Source organism: Taudactylus pleione, unplaced genomic scaffold (genome assembly GCF_031769625.1).
Source record: "Taudactylus pleione unplaced genomic scaffold, aTauple2 ptg000609l, whole genome shotgun sequence".
In the NCBI taxonomy this organism is placed as follows: domain Eukaryota; kingdom Metazoa; phylum Chordata; class Amphibia; order Anura; family Myobatrachidae; genus Taudactylus; species Taudactylus pleione.
This window is the reverse complement of record NW_028285011.1, coordinates 12971163-12993830: the sequence shown is the minus strand read 5'-3', so window position 1 is coordinate 12993830 and position 22668 is coordinate 12971163. Positions and strand designations below refer to the sequence as shown.

General features: G+C 38.5%; 1 protein-coding gene across 5 annotated transcripts in view; it reads left to right on the top strand.

Annotated features, from left to right (window-relative positions):
- MAP4K4 (mitogen-activated protein kinase kinase kinase kinase 4) overlaps window positions 1-22668 on the top strand; it is a 183088-nt gene that overhangs the window by 146264 nt on the left and 14156 nt on the right. Inside the window, exons 16-26 of one of the 5 annotated variants that reach the window (XM_088454176.1) lie at window positions 250-411; window positions 4810-5040; window positions 6268-6374; window positions 15074-15225; window positions 15894-15991; window positions 17196-17204; window positions 17748-17923; window positions 18029-18149; window positions 18940-19122; window positions 20620-20737; window positions 22136-22306. In XM_088454176.1, coding sequence (XP_088310302.1) covers window positions 250-411; window positions 4810-5040; window positions 6268-6374; window positions 15074-15225; window positions 15894-15991; window positions 17196-17204; window positions 17748-17923; window positions 18029-18149; window positions 18940-19122; window positions 20620-20737; window positions 22136-22306 — 1528 coding nt within the window. Of the gene's footprint in view, window positions 1-249; window positions 412-4809; window positions 5041-6267; window positions 6375-15073; window positions 15226-15893; window positions 15997-17195; window positions 17205-17743; window positions 17924-18028; window positions 18150-18939; window positions 19123-20619; window positions 20738-22081; window positions 22307-22668 lie in introns of all 5 variants that reach the window. The other 4 variants (XM_088454177.1, XM_088454175.1, XM_088454178.1 and 1 more) reach the window with 4 other exon arrangements.

Genomic DNA, 22668 nt, shown 5'->3' with positions numbered 1-22668 from the left:
TCAGTGCTGTGAGGCAGTAATGCTAACCATTACACCATCTGTGCTGTGCTTTAAAACAAAATAGTATCAGGTGGACGCGGCATGTGCACTGCGAATAGACCAATATATTGACACTTAAAATAATGTTTCTTTTCTTAATCCGAGCTCCCCAAGTAAGAGAGTACCAGCAATTCCTTGTCTGTTAAATGTGCTCTTATGCAGTAAGAAGAGGGCTTATGTGTGTTTACTATGTGTATTTGATTGATACAGGCAGAAGAACGCCTTAGGAAAACTAACCAAGGCTCTCCTGAAGCACAGTCAAAGCAAACAGGGAGAGTGTTGGAACCGTTAGTGCCTTCAAGATCGGAGTCTTTTTCCAATGGGCATTCTGAGCCTGCTCAGCCTGCCATGCATAGGCCAGTGGAACCTCAGGTATGATGGTACTTCGTATTGCATAGTAGAATGGACATGAAGGGTTAGCTGTCTTGTTGGAAATGGTTATTGTAATAATCTTTTAAATTTTCATATTATCGTCTCACACGCAACTTTTCAGTGTTTTCTTTTTCTTTCTCATTCTATTAAAATAAGTGTTCTATGTTTTGGCTGGCAACTGCAACTTTAAATATATTACCCCCAGATCCTTTAAAAAGTATAAAAAAATCTAATGACACTGAACTAGTGTTTGTGGTTTTATGTTACCAGGAATTTAAGAACTAGTATAATCAGTGTCCATAAATCTGTTATTTTCAGTTACAAATCATTTCTGTTCTCTACAAATGTCCATTGTTCTGTGGTCTAGTAGGAACATGTGCAGTTACATCTGAATCATTTTAAGTCGCAGTGCAGGAAGGTATTTAGGACATATACCAAATCTTGCATGTGTTAACAATTGAATTATATTTATTTCATTTGACGACTTCTCATGTCCTTCCAGCCTCGCCCATTGGCTCTGTCATCTACACTGTGCTTTTTCTGTTCCACAGTCCAGTAACTATAGCACAGTAATGACTGGCATATCCTAACTTCCAATAACCAATACATGTACCAGTGATTTAATTATTCCAAGATATGACTAATATATTTTATAGCCAGCAGTGACCAGCATATTTTTATTTTTTTTTTACTCACTTTTCGTTTCACCCCCAAATACATAGGTGTTAATTACTTTTTTTTTTTAGATTGAAATGGTAAGTACGTAGTTATGAGGCAGTGCTATCCAACTTCTTTAGTACTAAAGGCAATAAGCTTTTGTTTTTTTATGTACATGGCAGAGCCATAACTAGATATTTTGGTACCCTGTGCCAGAAAGTGCATTGATGCCTCTCCCCCCACCATGCAGACAAATTTAAAAATGCCTTGCATATGAAATTATTTATTTTTATGTTTCTTAGACCTGTGTATTTTTTTCAAGCTTTGTTTGACTTACACCATCAACTCTTGGACAGTATCGCTCACTACAACACAATGTTTTTACTCATCTCAAGCTAAAAGTTCCTTGTTTGGCATGGTAGCTGTATATCAAAACCTTTTTGTGGCACCACGCCATGCTGTGTGTTCCAGACAACCGATGCAACCAGTTAGAAACACCCACTGGGTAGCTGCCGGAAGATTATTTTTAAGCAGCCACCAATGGCAGAGGGACTTCCTAGCCCTCCTCTCCCATATTGTAAACCAGGACACTGCGCGTCACAGGCGCATGGCCATGAAAAGGGCGTGGTCTCATAGGGATAGGGCGTGGCCCAGTAGTGCCCCTTATTCACATTACACTAAGTTATGGTGTCCCTTATATACGTTGCGTTACACAGTAGTGATGCCCCATTCACATTATGCCCACAGTAGTAATGCCCCTTACACATTATGACCTCACAATAGTAATGCCCCTTACAGACTATGCCACACAGTGGCATCACTAGAGCAGGAAGTCCACTGGGGCTTGCGGCCACGAGACCCTACCACAAGGGTCTCGTCGCAAGCCCGATGGTCTTGACCATCGCGAGCATCACCTGGCTGCTCGCATGCGAGCGGCCAGAAGGCCGTCTTTAAAAAAAAAAAAAAAAAAAGGGACGCCCTGATTCAGAGCGAGCGCTCTCAAAGAGCGCCCTGCTCTGAATCTGGCCCACCCTAGTTACGCTACATGGCATGGCTCATATGAGTCAGCAAAATAAGTAGTATTACTATCTGTAAATGTTACCTGCGTTCCAATGACACCAACATTGTACTTAGCCGTATATCCAACCTATAGACGGCTCCCTGCCTGACTTCATGCTGTAGTTCTTCCCAAACAATTTTTCATGTGACTTAGCTGTTGGAACATTTTAATTATAATATATTTGGTGAGTCTTCTGTGTAAAAGGACTTTATGAAAAATGTTGTCCATGAAACAAAAAATAGAAACACAGATGCCTTTATATAAATTTCCCCTAAAAATATTTATTAAACATATCTTTCTTGTACAATTTTGGATTTTTTTTTTGTCCTGAAGACGTTTTGGGGTATATTTACTAAGGTGCAGGTTTTTAGAAATGGTTTTGTTGCCCATAGCAAACAATCAGATTCTACTTAACATTTATCTAGCACCCTCTAGAAGAAGATAATAGCTAGAATCTGATTGGTTGCTATGGGCAACAAAACCACTTCTAAAAACCTGCACCTTAGTAAATATACCCCTTTGTGTTACCCACTGTATTGACACTCAGGGTAAGAACATGTGTTGGCTACTGGCCAAAATGTATAGCGCATCACCAAAAATAAAAAATATTGAGAAGAATCTGTAAAATTGTCTTACACATTGGCCACATAGCAAGTGCAATATCATCCCTGAATTGCTGACAAAAGCAGTGAATGGTAAGCAGCGGGAGCAGTTGTAGTTGTGACCTCTCGGGCAGACAGCAATTCATTATGCACATATTTAGTAGATGTAACTTGTGTTAATGTCTAATGTAAACTGCAAGTTCTGCAAAAGATTACATATTTGTATTCAGTCTTGTCTTGTCCTACATTAATTGCATTACATGTTGAATGTAAGCTCTTACGAGCAGGGCCCTCTACCCTCTTGAGCTTCTCCTTACTCTACTTTCATCTACTTCTTACCCCTCACCAGGGCACCTAACACTTGGTTGCTTATGCTCTGTTGCTTATCTGGGTGTTATGGTCGCTAATGTAGCAATGTATATTATCCATGTTCCTTGTCCTGTATTGTATTGTTCTGTAAGTCATTAGTCACTATTTGTTTATGTACTTTGTAAGGCGCTGCGGAATAATAATAATATTAATAATAAAATGTCTGCAGCTTGCATTGGTTTCATTTTGACTTAAAAGAATCACACAAACAATAAACAAATGCATGAAAGTACAGTAATGTGCAATTACTACCTGTATACACAGTACTGTGAGGGATGATCTTACACATGTTCCCCAAGGAAATATAGGCAGCCATGTTTAGTTTCATGATTGCACACAGTCTTGTTATGTAGTATAAGAATGTGGGAATTAAGTGGGTTCCATAGTCAGAAAAAACACTTGCTGTAAATAACATAATCAATGTAATGCATATTATAGGATACACAACCTAATTACTGCTAGCGTTTCTGACCACAAATGGACATGGCAGATGTTTGACCACATTTATCTCCTCTTGTACCATAGAATTATCACTTTCTCACACTAGCAGAGTGCAGGATATTCACATGAACATTATAGCTGTGTCCCAAATGATCTGCCTGTATGGAGCTTTCTAGCCTTTTAGTAGTAGAAATCCCTGCAGTGTTTGCTTTTTTTGTAATCTGCAATTTTAAATGGTCCATTGCCTTGTGTTATTCTCTAGTAGTTCTAGAAGATGACGATTGTCTTTGCTTTAATAACTCATGCGAATGTCTTCACTGGATGGCATGATATGTTTGTTAGGGCATATCATGTTTGGCTTTTCGAAGGCTACTTCATATCAGCCAGATATTAGCTGTACTTTAATTGCTGATCTTAAGATACATATCCACTACACGATGAAAGAACGATAATGTTATCCCTCATCCCCGAACATGCATAACCTGATGATATCGTCAGGTTAGGCAGTAAGTTCAGGCGATGACAGATGCTGATGTCAGCAAATTCACTGCACGATTAATGAACAATTGAGAGATAACGATGTCGTTATCGTTCAGTCGACTATTTATGTTGTGGAGTGGAAATGCGCCTTTCAAAGTAGCTTTTTTATAACCACTACAGATTTAAATAAGGACAACAAGCAAAAAAATAATATATGTATGTATGTATGCGTGTGTGTGTGTGTGTATATGTGTGTGTGTATATATGTGTGTGCATATGTATGAAAATATATATATATATATATTATATATATATATATATATATATATATATATATATATAATGTGTGTGTATGTCCTAAAGCGTGCAGGCCCTTCAAATTAAATACAAATGGACTTTCGTTTAATTTAAACATTTATTTGCCACACTGTAATAAGATATCAATATTTGGGACTAGTTTGTCATCAATGGAAAATGTTGTTTATTTTATCTATATACCTATGAATTCAACGTAAAGCATTTTATTGTACACTACATTTGCATGCTGCACCCTTAAGGCTGACTGTGCCTATATCTTGTGCTATATGACTCGTTAACAGCAGTGCAATCCATTGTGTTACCGGTTCACCTTTCATCCCCACAGTTGCTTTTTACCTTATATCTGTCTGCGCTGTTCCTGCCTTTTGTTTTAGTCCTTGTCTGACTTTTTAGATTCTTTTACATTGGAATAAAAAAAGTCAGTGATGCCAGGGCTCCATGTAAATGTTTTATGTCTTGTTTTCTTGTAAGGTACAATGGTCTCATCTGGCATCCCTCAAGAACAATGTTTCCCCTGTCTCGCGATCCCATTCCTTCAGTGACCCTTCTCCCAAATTTACTCCTCACCATCTACGTTCTCAGGACTCACACCCACCCACACGCAGTGAAGTTCTAAGTCAAAGTACTGACCCTAAGTCTGAGACAGCTGAGCCCAGCCAAAGGTCTTGGGCTCGATCAGACAGTGAAGAGGTGCCTCCAAGGGTAAGACATAGAACTAGAAAGATGAGCTATTCTTGTGTGCACACATCTAGGTGATATTGTGTCAGCACCTGACACAAGGAATAATGTTTTTGTGAATGTTAGTCACATTTAGCATTATCACCATACATTTTAATCTTATGCAATGTTAGGCACGCATGTGAATTTTGCGTTTAGTGGTGGCAAACTACCTCAACAGAAATTCTGAAACTGGAATTTAAATATTTATTATGAGGTTTGCCACTAAAATTAAATTAGAATAAGTCATTACCTTCTGTGAAAAATAAGAAGCTAATGAGGCATCAGACTAAGTGCTTCTTTACAGAGCCCCAAACTGAGTTATAGATTCGTATTGGCTGCAGCAGGCTTAGCAAGTCGTGGCTAGCATGATGTTGTGGAACTACAAGTCCCTGATTACCTTGTGATGTTGCTTGGACATGCTCTGTCTAGTAGTACCATAAATGGCACAAGTTTTCTACCTTTTACCTACTGTAAGCATGTTGTTTTTCGTTGTGAGGGGTACTGTTACTCTTTAAACTAGTTAAGTACTGATTACGTCCCTATAATTGTAGTTTAGGATAGATCTCAAGAAGACCCATCTCCTTAAGGCCAACAGTCATATGTACATTAAACAAGTATTATAATAAAATATGACCATAGTGAAGTCTATTTTGTGACCATTCTACATGTCACAAATTTTATATTATGTTTCTTTCCTGTTGTGATTTCTGTGCCATTTTCTGCACCTTTTATTCAACTAAATATACGCTCCTCCACATCCTATTTGAGCTTTGCTGCTTTTAACCCCATTATGTTGCTTTACCTGTCACATGTTAACAGAAGTCATCAATGCTATTCTGAGAGAACTTGCGCAACAAAGTATCAAACTAAATGTCAATATAACACAATTCAATATAAGTGTCACTATAACACAATCTTAATCTCCTGTGAAATACTGGTATTTTTGTTGTGCGACTTTCCATTTTATTTTAAATGGGGTTCTCAACTCCCAACTTCAAGTACCCCAACAGGTCATGTTTTGTGGATTTCTTTAATCATGCACAGGTGAGTTAATCCATGTTGCTGCAACAGTAATTATTCCACCTGCTGCCACAGACAGAAATCCAAGCATGACCTGATAGGAAAACTTGGGGGTAGAGCTTGAGAACCACTGGTGTAATCCTCAATTGTCTTCTTTTAATGTATTTTTATTTTTAATTGTCTTAAAAGGTGCCTGTAAGAACAACATCTAGATCCCCGGTGTTGTCACGAAGAGATTCCCCACTGCAGGCCAGTGTGCAACAGAATAATCAATCTGGACAGAGGAATTCCACAAGGTGTGCCAGATGAGGGTGTATTCTTATATATTATGCCTTGAAGATAGAGTGCAGCTTTTTTTTTTTTTTATAGACAAGTGATGCAGCGAGGTTCTTTTAACAAAAAAGAAGTTAGTCAGACCCTTCAACATGACCCCTCCATCAGGTATAAAATGCTCTGCTCCTGGACTTCCCTCCTACTTTGATTGCTGTCACCTGTGTTGAATCACCCTTCTCATCAATTAACTAGGTCAACACATGTGACTGCAATCATAAATTAAGAGGGCAGTCCAGAAACAGAACATTCTGTACCTGATGGAAGGGGTCATGTTGGAGGGTCTTGTCTGAACGCACCACTTGTCTAAAGGCGATGCAAGACCCAACTATACAAAATGATCAGTGACTGGTCCTGTAGGCAAATCATGATATTCATACCATACGCTCTTAGAGGCATATTTAATTAGATGTGCGCTTAGCCCCAGAGGTTGGGTTTTTCCTTGCAGCCTCAGAAGCTACAAGGACAAATCTGCGTTAAAATGCAAACGCTGCACTTTAATGCACGGGGAAACCCATAGATTCCAACACTTTGCGTGGAATCTATGGGTTAGCATGCATTAACCCATCATTTACTGCAAGGTGAAAATACCAATTAATTGAATAACTCTGGCGTGAAACCTGGAGTTATTCCCCGCACGGCAAACCCTGCACCTAATTAAATTTCCACCTTAATTTGGGAGTTATAAACTAGATCCGTTTCTCTATGGGTATGTAGTCATTCTTTGGTTATCATACATTTGGGTTTTAGAAATGGACTGTAAGGGGTCGATCCTATTAGCCGTGATGATCCCATGATCATAGGGCTGCAAGTAAAATTCTGCAAATTCGGGCTCAGAACGGGGTGTAAGGTGGCGGTCCATTACTGGCGTTTTAGTGCCGTTGCAATGGCAACTCGCACCCCTCGCAGCTAATTGGATTTACCCCCCCAAGTATAATTTATGACTGTTTGTGCTTAAGGATGCTGTACATTTCACCTACCTACAGATATGTCCACATAAATGATACCTCTGTGTGCTACAAGTCGCGTTAAAAATAACGCGTGAGCGGCTTGTGCAACTGCGGTTGTATCTGCATGCAAAATGCTACGTTACAGTAGCACACCCACTGACACTGTAACGTAGTGTTTTGCTTGCAGATACACCCGCAGTCGCACAGAGAATATAGGCATGCCGCATATAATTTTAATCAGTAGAAGCTGCTTGTGTTTCCTATTTGCATCGCTGTGCGAATAAGACACATTTCAAGATGAAAGGTCCTTGAAAAGACGCTCAGCACTACCAAGTCACGGCATTGGGCAAATAGAAGGCCTGTTTAACGCGCAAGGAAATAAGATGTATGTGGACACATCTGTATGTTCTGTATTAAGAGAAATACTAGCACTTCCCATACAGTTAATATTTATGTGCTGTTTGCATAGTTGAGCGCAGGCAAAAAAAAAAGAAAATATATTCCTTTCTGGGGCACTCTTATATGAAATCTTCAATGTATATGATATGATTATGATGTTTAAAATATACTTTTTAATTATGTAACTTTAAATGTGTTTTTAAAGGAAGGAAAATTCCTTTAGGCAAAAATATATAAGTAAATATTAATAAATTAATTAAATATGCTAAACAGTCCAAAAAACATGTTTATAGAAGCTATGAAACATTTAGGCTTCGAATGAAGTGCAATCACTATCAGTCATCTGGTTTGGGCAGTGTTGCCCTTTGTACTATAATTACTGCTCTGCTCACACTTTGTGGCAAAGGTGTCTATAATTACGTGTTTACGATAGGAAAACAACGTGTCAATTAGCATATATCAAGTCTAATTACATGTATCCCCAATTCTCGACTACCATGTGGTTTGTTTCTACCTTATCAAATGAGGGTTAATCTAGATTGAAATTGCATGGGTCACAAAGTATAATTATGCAGAAGGTAGAAAAGTATGCTTATTCTAGGTTATTATAAAGTTGACAATGCAGGCTCAGAAATTTCAATGGAATGAAACAATAATGCACAAGGTATAATACAAACTGATATTGCACAGATCAAAATTTAAATAGAAATTTTTTTTTTTGCACCAATCAAATTAGCACATATCAAAATTGCAAAGATCAACATTGCACAGCATTCAATAGAATGAAGCAATAATGCACAAGCTACAATACAAACTGATATTGCACATATCAAATAAAATAGAAAACTGTTTCTGCACCAGGCAGTCTGTTGTGAACAAGCTTTACGGCGAAACGCGTGTCAACACCCGCACTTCCGGTCGGATCAGTGGACACGCTCCGGCTCACACATCTGTTACTCACCCGAACTGGCTCTGAGGGTCCCGGGTTACGTGAGTAGATGTGGAAGCACATGCTTCTAAAAGCGACATGCACATTGGAGCTTACAGCGATACACTGCTGTATATAGGGAGCATACCAACCCACTGTGGGTAAACAGCTGACACAGAAAAACAATCCAGGTATATATTTATTCTATTTCCTTCAGGTGGTAGCCTGACTGACCTGGGTGCATCTGGTCCCTGCAATGCTGTTTAGGACCAAGGTCCACCTAACACCCATATACAGGTCTTTAACATCTAACCACCATACTTTATTTTCATTGGATACCAGCTCTCCCACTCTCTCATTGCCCGTCCAATACCAGGCGCTGTATAACAGGCAAAAGTAGAAATTGGGGACACTTAGGATGTCTTACTATTTCTAAATAAATATTAGGTGGTCACACCATAATACTACGATTCTGCTACTAAAGTGATATATGTGATATACAGATAGGAACACGATCCGATTATTGTTTTATGTCCTTATTTATAGGTGATTATATATGATCTGTGCAAACATTGCCCTGCTACTTATCAGGGTCTGCATTAGGAACTTTACAAACAACCTTAATGATAAATGTTCTATCACCATACAAGATCTGTGCAATTGTGATTATGCAAAAAAAAACTGATCCACTTAATAGCGTTCTGTGTTATTGTCATGTCCGTTAAACACTTTAAAACACACATATCATTTTATTGCCATATGGGAGCTGTGCAATTTTGATCTAAGCAATTTTGATCTGTGTTAATTTGATTGGTGCAGAAACCGTTTTCTTTTTTTATTTTGATATGTGCAATATCTGTTTGTATTGTAGCTTGTGCATTATTGCTTCATTCTATTGAATGCTGTGCAATTTTGATTCCTGGAATCTTGATTCATGCAATTTTGATCTTTGCAATTTTGATATGTGCTAATTTGATGGGTTATAAGGTAGATACAAACTACATGGTAGTCTAGAATTGTGAATACGTGTAATTAGACTTGATATATGCTAATTAACATGTTGTTTTCCTATCTCAAACACTGTACACACGTAATTATAGACACCTTTGCAACAAAGTGTGAGCAGAGCAGTAACTATAGTACAAAGGGCAACACTGCCCAAACCAGATAACTGGTAGTGATTGCACGTCATTTGAAGCCTAAATGTTTCATAGCTTCTATAAACATGTTTTTTGGACTGTTTAGCATATTTAATTAATTTATTAATATTCATTTATATATTTTTGCCTAAAAAAAATTTTCTTTCCTTTTAAAAACAAATTTTTTAAGTTACTTAATTAAAAGTTATATTTTAAACATTATTATCATATATACATTGAAGATTTCATATAAGAGTGCCCCAGAAAGGAAAATATTTTCTTTTTTTCCCCCCGGCAAAACATTCCATTAGAAATTCTGTTTTTTATTCCTGGGAGCACCACCAACACCTATTTTGTATTATAGAGGGTCCCCTCTAATTGATATGCTCTAAGGTACTGTTGCTTTATTGACAGTTTTTTTTCACTATTTTTTCATCCAAAACCTGTGCAGGAATCCTTCCCCAAAATCCCCATTTCCCAATTGCTATATATAGTTAAGCATTGCTCAGATGCAGTGGTAAATAAGTATTACTTATATTAAGCGTTGGTTCTGTATTTTATGTCAACAGTGACCATGTCACACTTTTGTCAATATGGTCACAATGTTGACAGTCTATTTCTGCAGTATCCATAACCCTAATGGCGACATATCATCTATCAAATTATCTTCTAGATCATGTTTTTAGTATTAACTCGCACGGGCATCATGTAAGGATAATGGGCCTTATTTCCACATATGAGAAAGAACAGATATAGTTTGCATATTTTCACCTGGACAAACAATGTTGAGATACACCTGCCGGGTAAATACTGCCTGCCTTTGGAAGCAGCACATAACTACTGGGCAACTTTATCTTAACACTGTAACTTGGTGTTGGATGTGCTCCTCTCTCAACTCTAAATTTGTCTGCACATTTAAAATTTACTTCCCTGCAGCACAAAACAATTTTGCAAGGTGCAATATTGTATCTTCTAGCTGGGATAACTCTTAATGAGCCCCATTATGTACATGGATTAAGGGTTTGGTATGATTATTCAACAGTTATCCTGTCGACAGTCAAAATGTTGACAGTGTAATGTAGACAGTAGAATGTTGACACCATAGTAATGTTATTTACAGCATTTTAACTATGTTGCAATTATAAGTTTAAACATGATACCAAATTATAATGCGAACACTGTTAAAATGCTGTAAATAACATTATTGTGTCAGCATTTTGCTGTCGACAGCGTAGTTGTTGAATATGTAACTACCTTCCTGAATTAACCATGCAGTGAAATGAATATTGACTGCTTATAATATAGAATATAATGACTTAAATAAAATATCTGATCAGTAGGTAGTATTTATAACATTATTATGAGAACAAAACACTCAATATTTACCGTGGCTATAAAAAGTATCCATCCCCATGTGTCCTTTTTTCACATTTACTTACATTATAGGATTACATTATTATTATTAATACTCAAGTAGAAAAAACAACTATGGGTCAAGGGGCCTATCCATTGCATGACTTTTTGCAGGCTCCGACCAAAACCAGGAGTCGTGTAATGGATAGCCGGCAAGGATAGGCCCCTTTACTTTACAGTATTTATCATCCCTTTTTAAAAACTTGATAAAGGTGCTTTTAGTAGCCATTACAGCGATTAATCTATTTGGGTGAGTCTGCCAGTTGCACTTCTCAACACTACAATTTCTACAATAAAAAATTAAAGAATTGTGGCAAAAGTAAGAAAACGTGATTCAAAATATTTCAGCTCTTCCGTGTGCCACCATAAGTCAAATAATAGCAAATGCCTTAGGGCCTGATTCAGAACCGCTCGTAAGTGGCCGCTCGTTCACTCCGAGTGATGTTCACACAACTGCGCATGCGTATGGGTTGTAATACGCATGCGCGAACCAGTCATTGCGGTCGGAAATTGTGTGCTCGCAAAATAGCGAATGCCTGCTAATTTGAGTGACAGAATGAGGCGTTTGTGGGTGGTAACAGGGGAAGGTGCTTGAAAACGGGGAGTGAAGATCCGAACGCAGGCGTGCCAAACGGTCAAAACGGGCGTTTTAAGGGCGTGCATAATTAACAAAGCAGCGTCATCGACCACGTCACTTGGTTGTCTCTTAGCCTGAACTGCTCGCATGATTGCTGTAGGAAAATGCTACCACAAGCACTGCGAGCAGTTCATACGCCTTTCGATGTACTCGATTAATCTAATAGCGGAGATGACGTAGGATGCGAGCGGCCAGGGGGCGTTTTTAAAAAAATAGCGAGCGCATATTTCGTTCGCTCGTTCAGACATAGAGGCGTCAACAGACCGCAAAGAGCGAGCGCTCAATTTAAATAGCGGGCCCCTTTTTCTGAACGAGCGAGCGCAAATGGCGTCCGGCTCTGAATCAGGCCCTTAGTTTGTTAAGAGTCTGGTTCTAATTAAATTCTATGGGTATATTTATTAAAGTGCAGGTTTTTAGAAGTGGCGATGTTGCCCATAGCAACCAATCAGATTCTAGCAATTATCTTCTATAAGGTACTAGATAAATATTATGTAGAAACTGATTGGTTGCTATGGGCAACATCTCCACTTACGAAAATCCTCACCCTAGTATATATACCCCTGTCTGTCTGGCTGGTGGTTCCTAAACTTTCTTGAATCATGGCACCCTAGAGAATCACTATTTTTTTTTTTAAATTATCCCTAGGCTAAAAGTTGTTCTTATTGAGAAATTCAGCAGAAATTATTAAATTATGTGAATTGTGCTTCTATGTCATCCTTAGTTATGTGGTGGTGGACAGGGTGGTGCTGCTATTTAGCCACATATTTTATAATTGGTAGCCACCAGCACTGGATTTGCCCATCACATTAGCCATAAATAATTTGATATGGTACTGAACCACGAACCCGTGGCACCTTCGACACCCAGTTTGGGAACCACTAGCTAAAGGCCCCCATACATCAGCAGTTGATTGCAGCAATCGTGCAATTTGCAATCGATTGTGTATAAAAATCTTTCCCTTTTTCAATTGTTTCCAGTTGCAGAATTGCCACAATCGATTGAAAAAGGTAAAGATTTTTATACACAATCGATTGCAAATTGCACTATTGCTGCAATCAATTGCTGATGTATGGGGGCCTTTAGACAAAAATATGTGGCAATTTTGTGACTATCCTAAATTAAATTTAATTGGGTATATCAATTGAAAGCTTATTACTAGGCATACTGATATAATACAGACTACTATACAGCCATGGCCAAAAGTTTTGAGAATGACACCAGTATTGGTTTTCACAAAGTTTGCGGCTTCAGTGTTTTTAGACCTTTTTGTCAGATATTACTATGGTATACCAGTGTTCGCAAATACGTGCTATAGCGCGTATTTTACCCCGTATTGGGGACTGGGGACCCACTTTTTTTTAAGTCCCCGGGGACGCGCTGCGCTGTGGCCAATCCCTGACAGCTGGCTGCAGCACAGCGCGTCCCCCTGCAGTAACAGACACAACGCTGTCTGTTAGAGCAGCCAATGAAAGTCAGACTCTCATTGGCTGCTGCTGTAGAAAGCCGTGCTGGGATTAAGTGTCTGATCCCTGCATCAGCACAGCGTCCATGCAGGGATCAGACACTTAATCCCTTTTTTCACTCCTTCCTAGACCACCAGGGTTGTCGGGCACTGGGCCCGTGGGATTAATTCAGGCAATAGGCCTGTGGGTCTCTAGGGGGCATTAGGCCCAATTGAAGGTATATGCCCCCCAAATAGGTGTGTAACTTGGGCATTAGGCCCAGGTCACTAGAGGGCCCAGGTATTTGCCCTTTAGTGGCTTGGGTCTAATGCCCAGGTCACGCACACCTATTAGGGGGGCAGATACCTTCATTGAACTGCGCACTGCACAGGGGGACCTCTCCTGGGGGCACTGCACAGGGGGACCTCTCCTGGGGGCACTGCACAGGGGGACCTCTCCTGGGGGCACTGCACAGGTGGAAAGTCATATTACCTGAAAGATCATGGAGGCATTAAAACATGCATTTAAGAGGCTTGTGGAGATATCTGATGCTGTTGGGTGTATCAGATCTGCATTTTAGGGGCATGTGGGGATGTGTGGTGGCATGTGGGGAGGTCTGAGGCATATGGGGAGCTCTAAAGCATAAATTATGATGGGGCCCAGAAATGGTCAGGTAGGACCCCATTTTTTTAAAGTGGTGGGTCCCTGGGATCCACAAATGTTGTCGCTCACCGCGATCACTGTATACTGATATAAAATTACAAGCATTTCATAAGTGTCAATGTATTTGTCAATAAAAGCCTTTACGTTTATGGAGAGTCAATATTTGCAGTGTTGACCCTTCTGTTTCAAGACCTCTGCAATTCGACATTGCCAACAATAAAGCATCTTGAGACTATTCATGTGTGGAGTTGCTTCTCAGCCAAGGGAGTGGACTCACTCACAATTTTGCTTAAAAACACAGCCATGAATAAAGAATGGTACCAAAACATCCTCCAAGACCAACTTCTCCCAACCATCCAAGAATCCCTTTTCCAGCATGATGGAGCACCTTGCCATAAGGCAAAAGTGATAACTAAGTGGATCTGGGAACAAAACATCGAAATTTTGTGTCCATGGCCGGGAAATTCCTCAGACCTTAATCCCATTGAGAATTTATGGTCAATCCGCAAGAGGCGGGTGGACAAACAACAATCCTACCAGGACACTAACAATTAATTTCAGTAGAGGATACTGTAGTCACAAGATAGACTTATAGTGACACACACAATATCTGAATTATTTTTAATGACCTGTTTTCTTACTTTTTGAATATTTCTTTATTTTTCTATGGTTATAATATTTAGATGATTTTTTATAAAACTAATTCTCCTTAAAAGAAAAAGTTGTGTTAAATAGACAAATGGACCACACAACACCTTTTTCTCTTTGACTTTAATAACTTTTTTTGTTTTTCTTTATAATTATGAAATGCTTTTGTGTTTTCCAAGCAACTGAAGACTAAAGGTGCTAAATATTGTACTTTATTTTATTTTTAGCCACTGGAAATATAAAATTTGATAAAAGAATAAAGTGTTTTTTGGTGTAATGAGAAAATTTAGCTGATCCAATAAGTCCAGCTTGATTTTTATCTTCATTTTAGTACTAGTTTTGTTTTCTCCTATCTAATAAAGTTTTTCAGAAAGTATTATATATCTGATACTGTTAGAGTACATTCCATTGTTATTTAACTTATTGCATTCCATGCTTCTCATCAGCAATATTGAGCCGAGGCTGCTTTGGGAGAGGGTAGAGAAGTTGGTGCCCAGACCAGGCAGTGGCAGCTCTTCTGGATCAAGTAACTCCGGTTCCCAGGCAGGATCTCATCCAGGATCACAGAGTGGATCTGGAGAACGCTTCCGCATGAGATGTAAGTAAGGTCTCTGTGCTCATGTCAAATATTCGTGTTCTTAAACCTACACCATTATGTAGGGCTAAATGTGATAGACCGCAAGCCGGCGCCACTGTAGGAATGCATGCGAGTATACCCGTATTTTTAAAGCAGCAAGCATGTTAAAGGCTAAACCAAGCTGGTATAGCCTTTAAACATGCTTGTTGCTTTAAAATACTGGCATATTCGCGTGTATTCCCGCAGTGGCGCAGACTCGCAGTCTATTACATTTAGCCCACAGTGTGTATAAACAAACATACAACATAAAGGAAGAGGGAGACACAGTAATGCAGTACCTACATTATCATTTCTGCTATCCAAAGGAGTAGTCCTTCCAAAAGTAAAATCAAGGGTGGTCTGTCTTTGATAGCAGTGCTAAATGTACTGGATTGGCAAACATAAATGGACTATATTATGCTATATCTAGGAATACGCGTGTTCCTTTTGTAGTGCACCTCTTCTGGTAAAAAGATAGCTCTGACCAGACTAAAAACAACATAAAGTTTTGAATATGATTTGCATACTCTATGGGCTCCCTAATTTCTTCATCGGTTTAAAGAGGTTCTATTACATACTAGTTTCAAAGCTGCTTAATACCTTTTTGTGTATTTGTATCTGTAACTTACTTAGATTTTCTTAAATATTAGCTTCCTCAAAATCGGAAGGTTCACCTTCTCAGCGTCCTGAGAATACAGCTAAAAAACCTGAAGAAAAGAAAGACACTGGAAGACCTAGCAAGCCTGCTGTAAGCCTACTCTTAATTTCTCATACCTAAAATATACTTTTATTTAGAAACCTTTTTTAAGTGCCTTCATATTTTCTATATCTTTACCTGGTATGAGGCAATGCTCTGCCACCCAGTGGCCACATGTCCTTTTTTGTTTTATATAATACAGATATCTGTTCTGCTTTTGAACTCTTTTCTACATGCATCTAGTTTCAGATATCTTATGTGCTCACAATACATCAGGAGTAGGGACATTTCCCACAGTGGTATCCTAGCATATTGCATGCAATAATAGTCTTGAAATTATTAAAGAAACTTTCTTTAATACAGTTGTTTTATTCACACTGCATATATTGGGTAGTGTCTGTCCTTTTTAGACTTTACTATTATCATTTAGGTTGTTTTCTAAATGTTTAACGTATGCTTTGTGTTTGATCTGAGTCATCTCTAGAAATACCTGTTAGTTTCTGCTGTCACATGACATACCCTAATATGCTAGAAACTGATTACTAATCTTCCAGTATACATAATGCATCAGGTGTATTCAGTCAACAGGGCATTTACTTGTTCTAATCTAGTTCATTGCAGCATTTGTGTACAGATTTATTATTAAATACTTGCTAATTGTGAGTAGAGGCACCAGAAACCTTTACAGCTTTGCTTACTTTTATGCTAAAGTGTCTGTTTGCATGTATCACACATTTATTATGGCTTTGCTGCTGAATGTTAATCCAGCATAGAGGGATGGGATGATCTAGGGAGGCTATAGAGGGAGACGCATGATTTATTGGAAGGTGCAGAGTGCAGCATCTTCAATTTGTCTTGCTCACAAACAAGGTGAGACTGTGCAAGATATAGAAAGTATTTCCTTTGAAACCATGAGGTTTCATTGGGTATCGAAAGAGCATTATGTTTGAGTTGACAATAACCATGTTTCATTGTTGGGTATCGACACCCCCTCCTTAATATTGGCATTTTTTGTAACCATCCTAATCCCTCCCTAGCTATTTTGCTCTGTTTTATTCTTCCTTTTGAAACATTTAAAAAACAACAACATATTTTACATTTGTAGAGGGCATTGCATTATTTATTGATGTATGCATAGATATGGTGAACTATTAATATGATTTGTTTTTATAATTAACTTGTCTTCTCTCTTTCCTTTTTCAATTCACCTTTAATGGATATGGATGCCCTTTACTGTCTAATGGGACTCGTACAGGGAGAAGTGGTAAGTAATGCAGATTACACCACTTTGAAATTGGTTAAACAAAAAAATAAACATGTTTCCTGTGAAAGCTTCAAGAGCCAGATCTGCCCAAAACAGAATTATTTAATTTTCTGTGGGGTTTGACCTGCACTTGGGGTGTTGGAAATATGACGTGTAATAACAAAATACATTTACATCATGCCCATTTTATCCCAAAACTAAATTTATGTGGCCCATACATCGATCCTGGATCGGGCCAATTCCCATTTCTGCCGGGGTATTGGAGAAATCCAACATGTTGGACAACCTCGACTCAGATCAGAAAATGGTCGTAATCGGCTAGTCGGGATTTTCAACATGTTGAATTTCGATCAATGATGCCTGCCAATTTGCGTTTTTGATCAGCATAGTCAAAACAGGGGATCGGACAGTAGATGTACATCCAAAATTAGTTTTGGATGCTGTTACCCTTTTTTAGTGTTTATAAATATGTGATTTCAAAACAGATATGTAAATATTCTGGTTGTGTTTACATTGATGATTTTGCCTCAATTTTCCAACAAGGACCTAACCGCTTTGGCAAAGGAACTTCGTGCTGTGGAAGATGTACGACCTCTGCATAAAGTAACAGACTATTCTTCATCCAGTGATGAGTCTGGCACTACGGATGAGGAGGATGATGACATTGAACAGGAAGGAGGAGATGAGTCAACCTCTGGCCCCGAGGATGCCAGAGCTATGTATGCTTGCTGTTTTCCTCTTTGTAACCGTGGTTTCAGAAGATTCTATTAAAACTGTGGTGTAATAGATTACTGTTTTATTTGTTCCCCTTGTTTAATGTGCAGGTCGTCACTCAATTTGAGTAATGGTGAAACAGAGTCTATAAAAACAATGATTGTCCACGATGATGTTGAAAGTGAACCTGCCATGACTCCTTCCAAAGAAGGCACTTTAATCGTCCGACAGGTATGACTTTCATTGAGTAGCTACTACCTAACTGACACATGCATTCATGCTCTCCATTCTCCTGCGTCATGTCTGTTATGTTGTAGCATTTGGCATCCATTGCTTATGGCTAGTACTTTTTGTTTCTCTGCATGTGCAGTATATAGATGGTGCCCATTCATTTCCTGCATGTTTTGCACAGACACTTTCTACTAACCTTCTAATAAACCAATGGTTTTCTGAACCAGAAGATTGTGCAGAGATCAATCAATTAAAATGACATGAAGCACAGATCAGACCCTAGTGATTTGTCCCTTTAACTATTTTCAAATCAAACAGTCTTAATCAAGTCCCCTAAAGTGTTTCCTTATGACACTAACCTTTTAATCGGTGCCTAAACTGTGTGACACAATATTTAACTTTTGCTTCAGAAAATGCAAAGTTTGTAAACTTAATTCATAACTTCATGCTTGGTGGATCAGGATCTTGGTCAAGGGTAGTCTCCCAATGCTGTTTAAGGTCAGCCATCAACATTTCATGAACAGGTCTTTAAATTAGCAGTTGTAAGATAATGTGTATGTATTTTATACTCTGACCTTTTTTTTGAGCCAAAATATACATGACAACAAAAACGTTGGCTCCCAAAACCCTTCACCTTTTACTGCCTCCTCAAGACATGAAGTTACTTGGCAGTTATGGCTGCCCTCTCCCTATCAGTATTTGAATTGTAGTCCAACGTTTAGCAATTGCCAGGGATAGTATGTACTAAAGCAGCACTTGAACGAGACAAGTGTGCCTGTTTTTTCTACAGAGTACAGTTGACAAAAAGCGTGCCATTCAACTTGAGAGCAATGGCTTTGCCGGGCGTATTCACCTCTTGCCAGATCTCTTACAGCAAAGCCATTCCTCCTCCACCACTTCTTCCCCATCCTCAAGTCAACCGACACCCACCATGTCCCCACAGACACCCCAGGACAAGTTAACTGCTAATGAGGTATGTCTGACACTAGCTGTCTTATTAATCAGGAAACCTAATTCCCATAGGGGATGGTAACACAAAATCCGGTCACATGCTTCCCGAATAACACTACTCTTGATTGTTAGCCCAGAACTATACAGAACTAAACATCACCATTCTGTGTTGCACTATCATCTGCATGTTTTTATTGTCCATTAAATATACATTTAAAGGGTCATAAGAAATTAAACAATAGTGGAAGTGTTATCCATCTGTATTATTTAATGTAATACTTATTTTCAGTGTTTTTATTTGCTTTCAGCTTTCACATTGATCTGTATGTCATTCACATTGGTGTATTAAAAAATAACATGGAGTCACTTGTCCAGTTGAACAGATGACCAAATGTAACCTATAGAACTACCATGACTGTCATGTGTAAATAAATGTTAATAAAGACCATATTTTCAAGCTGCAAGAAAGCTTGCTGAATCTACCCACGCATGAAATCCCTTTATAAATTCTAATAATGTTTAGAGAGGAATTGCCAGCAAAGAGTCCTGAGTAGGCAGGAAGCTATAAAGATCTCTGAGGAGCAGTTAGACCAAATATTTTTTACATTTAATAATGTAAAACCATTTTGAGATTGTAGAATGTGTTCTGCAGTGAATAAAATGTGCACTGATATAAAAAAAACATGTGTGAGCAAAGATGACTTCCTGCAAGTGTTACCTTGCTGCACTCTAAACGTAGTGAGTGCTGTCATCCACTAATATTACCAATTCCTTTAGTACAACATTGCTGATCATAGGTTGATCTCACTGCAATATGTAGACTGTTTTAAATATGAAACATTCTAAATTATAAATGTTTTAAATAATATGTAGGTAGATTGTTTTAAACACAACATGGCAGCTCTCATTCGCTTTTAACTTGGTTGGGACTTGTGACCGGTTCTTTTCACAGCATGCGTTCCTTTTCTTCTAAACATGTGTTGGGTAGATGTAACTTCTGTGCTGGGTATGTGTATATTTTGTATTTAGCTGCATTCATTTTGTGAGTGTCCCATTCATACTGCTTCAGGTTTTTTTAAGCATCTACTTTCTTTACCATTTTGCTTGTGTTTCAGCTTTCAATTTGCATTATGCTCTGTCTAAAGCACCTTTCAGTTCTTCCTGTGTATATGTAAGCTTCTCCTACAGAAAGAGAATGCACATAGCAAGGAATGGACTTCACCCCTGTGTCTTATATACTCAATTCTTACTGTATATGTTGGGTGCATAAGTATATGCCAGTCATTCTCTGTATTTACAGTTGAAAATGTTAACAATATTTACTAGCGTCAGGAAAAAATAAAAATGACCACATTTAACCAGTAACATTAATATCCTTTTTTTCACCCTACTGCCTTCTTAAAAGCAATATAACCAACATGCAGCCATCTTTGTTCCACTATTTGATGTTGCGTTTATGTTGTGAAATAGTTTCTTGCTGCTTTTTGTTTTTGTGATTCCTTTTATTTTTTTCTTATAGACACAGTCAGCAAGTAACACTCTCCAGAAACACAAATCTTCCTCTTCATTCACACCTTTCATTGACCCTCGTTTACTGCAGATTTCTCCATCTAGCGGCACAACTGTAACATCAGTAGGTAAGTGTTGTCATACTGATGGGGAAGATGGTATGCTATGCACTTGCTGACAATAGTTGGAGAGTAGTGTTCCATTTTTTTTTATTTACATAGTCTAGTTAATCATATTAATTCGTAATAGATATTACCCTAGTCACAGCATAAATATAGTCCTGTTTAGTATGTTTTCTCAAAAGAAATCTAGAATTAGACAAATGTTTGTAAGTGACAGATGTATGAGCCTTGAGTGTGAATATAGCATGTTTTCCTGTGCTCAGGCTAACAGCTCCCCTGCTTCTAACAAGCTTTACATTGTTGAATTCACCAAACATAGGGCCTGATTCAGAGATGGCTGCAATGGCGATGTTTACGCAGTTGAGAGATTGTCTGTGATCTGCGCCTGCGTTTTACCGTTGTCGCTCGCAGTGAGGAATTATTTGCAAAGTGATTGACAGGCAATGGACTGTTTTGTGGGCAACAGGGTGTGATGGCCACTAAAACAGACTTGTCATGACCGTTTTCGGGGTGTATTTAAGCCTGCAACTGCGATCCCATATCCAGTAAAATAATTTCTGATGTCCGATAACCGACTGGGCTGCGTCTTTTTATATGCAGTCGCTTGGATTTGCTAAGCCGTAGGTGGGTGTCTCCGTACAAATCCCGGTGGCTGCCACATATGCATATTCGAACACAGCTGCTGCGTACAAATTTGCAGCATCAGTAGCATTATCGTTCATCTCTGAATCACTCCATAGGCTGGAGGGAGTTATCAACATTAGTGTATGAGCTGCTGCACCTGAGGTTATACTAGTAGTACTCAGAGCACTATGAGAGAACTGTAGTAGTCTAATTAGCTGCAGCGCACATTAGTATTGATTCAACAGCATGTATTTATCTTGAGTTATGAGTGATTAGTATCAAATGATCATTTATGTATTGCATATGTGGTTCTGTTGAAACTGGAATGATAAATATGAACTTAACCTTGATTTCTACATTCTGTGCAATGCTGGCCACTTTATTCAGTAAAGGTTTGATTCCTCAATGCATGCAGCGCTTAGCCCACTTTTTCTTAACCCAGGGATACAGATAGGATATCCAGCATGTTCAACCTGTGGGTCACAAATCTATGATTACTTTATGGTCATAGCCAATGAATATAATATATACCCACTCCCTTTATCCAGATATCAATATTCGTTAAGATTGAGTTGCTGTGTTAATGATGTATATGTGTTACCCAAACCCAGTAGTGTTGTCTGCTTCCCCGCCCTGCTTGCTGTGTGCAGTGTACAGAAATAGAAGACATAAGAATGAGATGATGATGATTTTGTCATTGAACATATGATTGCTTATATCTTTCAGGTACTTACATGCGCACACTGGAAGCTAACCTTAAAAATACTAATTTTATTTTAGTGGGATTTTCCAGTGACGCACTGAGGCCAGATGCTATGAGGCAGGATCCTACAAGGAAAGGATCAGTTGTTAATGTAAATCCCACAAACACAAGGCCACAGAGTGACACACCCGAGATTCGCAAATATAAGAAGAGATTTAATTCTGAGATATTATGTGCAGCACTGTGGGGTGAGTTGTTAGACCACCAGAAAAAAAAATTGTTTATTCAGCAGAAACCACATTTTACATATTTGCATTTCCTAAAATAAGTGGTAACCTGCCTTACATTTGTACATGATTTGATTTTTCATTACCCTGTTCAAGAAGAGCTCTACAAAACATACAAATATGTAGAAATGCAAAGGTTGAGGTGAATTAAGAAATATTAGGTGTGTGTATGATATTGCACTAAACGTTATACGTGTTAGTTACCATGGACATCCTGATCAGGTATATGCTTTCAGGATACCACTGAAACCAAATTGGTCTCCTCAGGAAACGCCTTTATCCTTGAAAACCAGTTGACACCAATTCCATTGCTGGAGATTCTT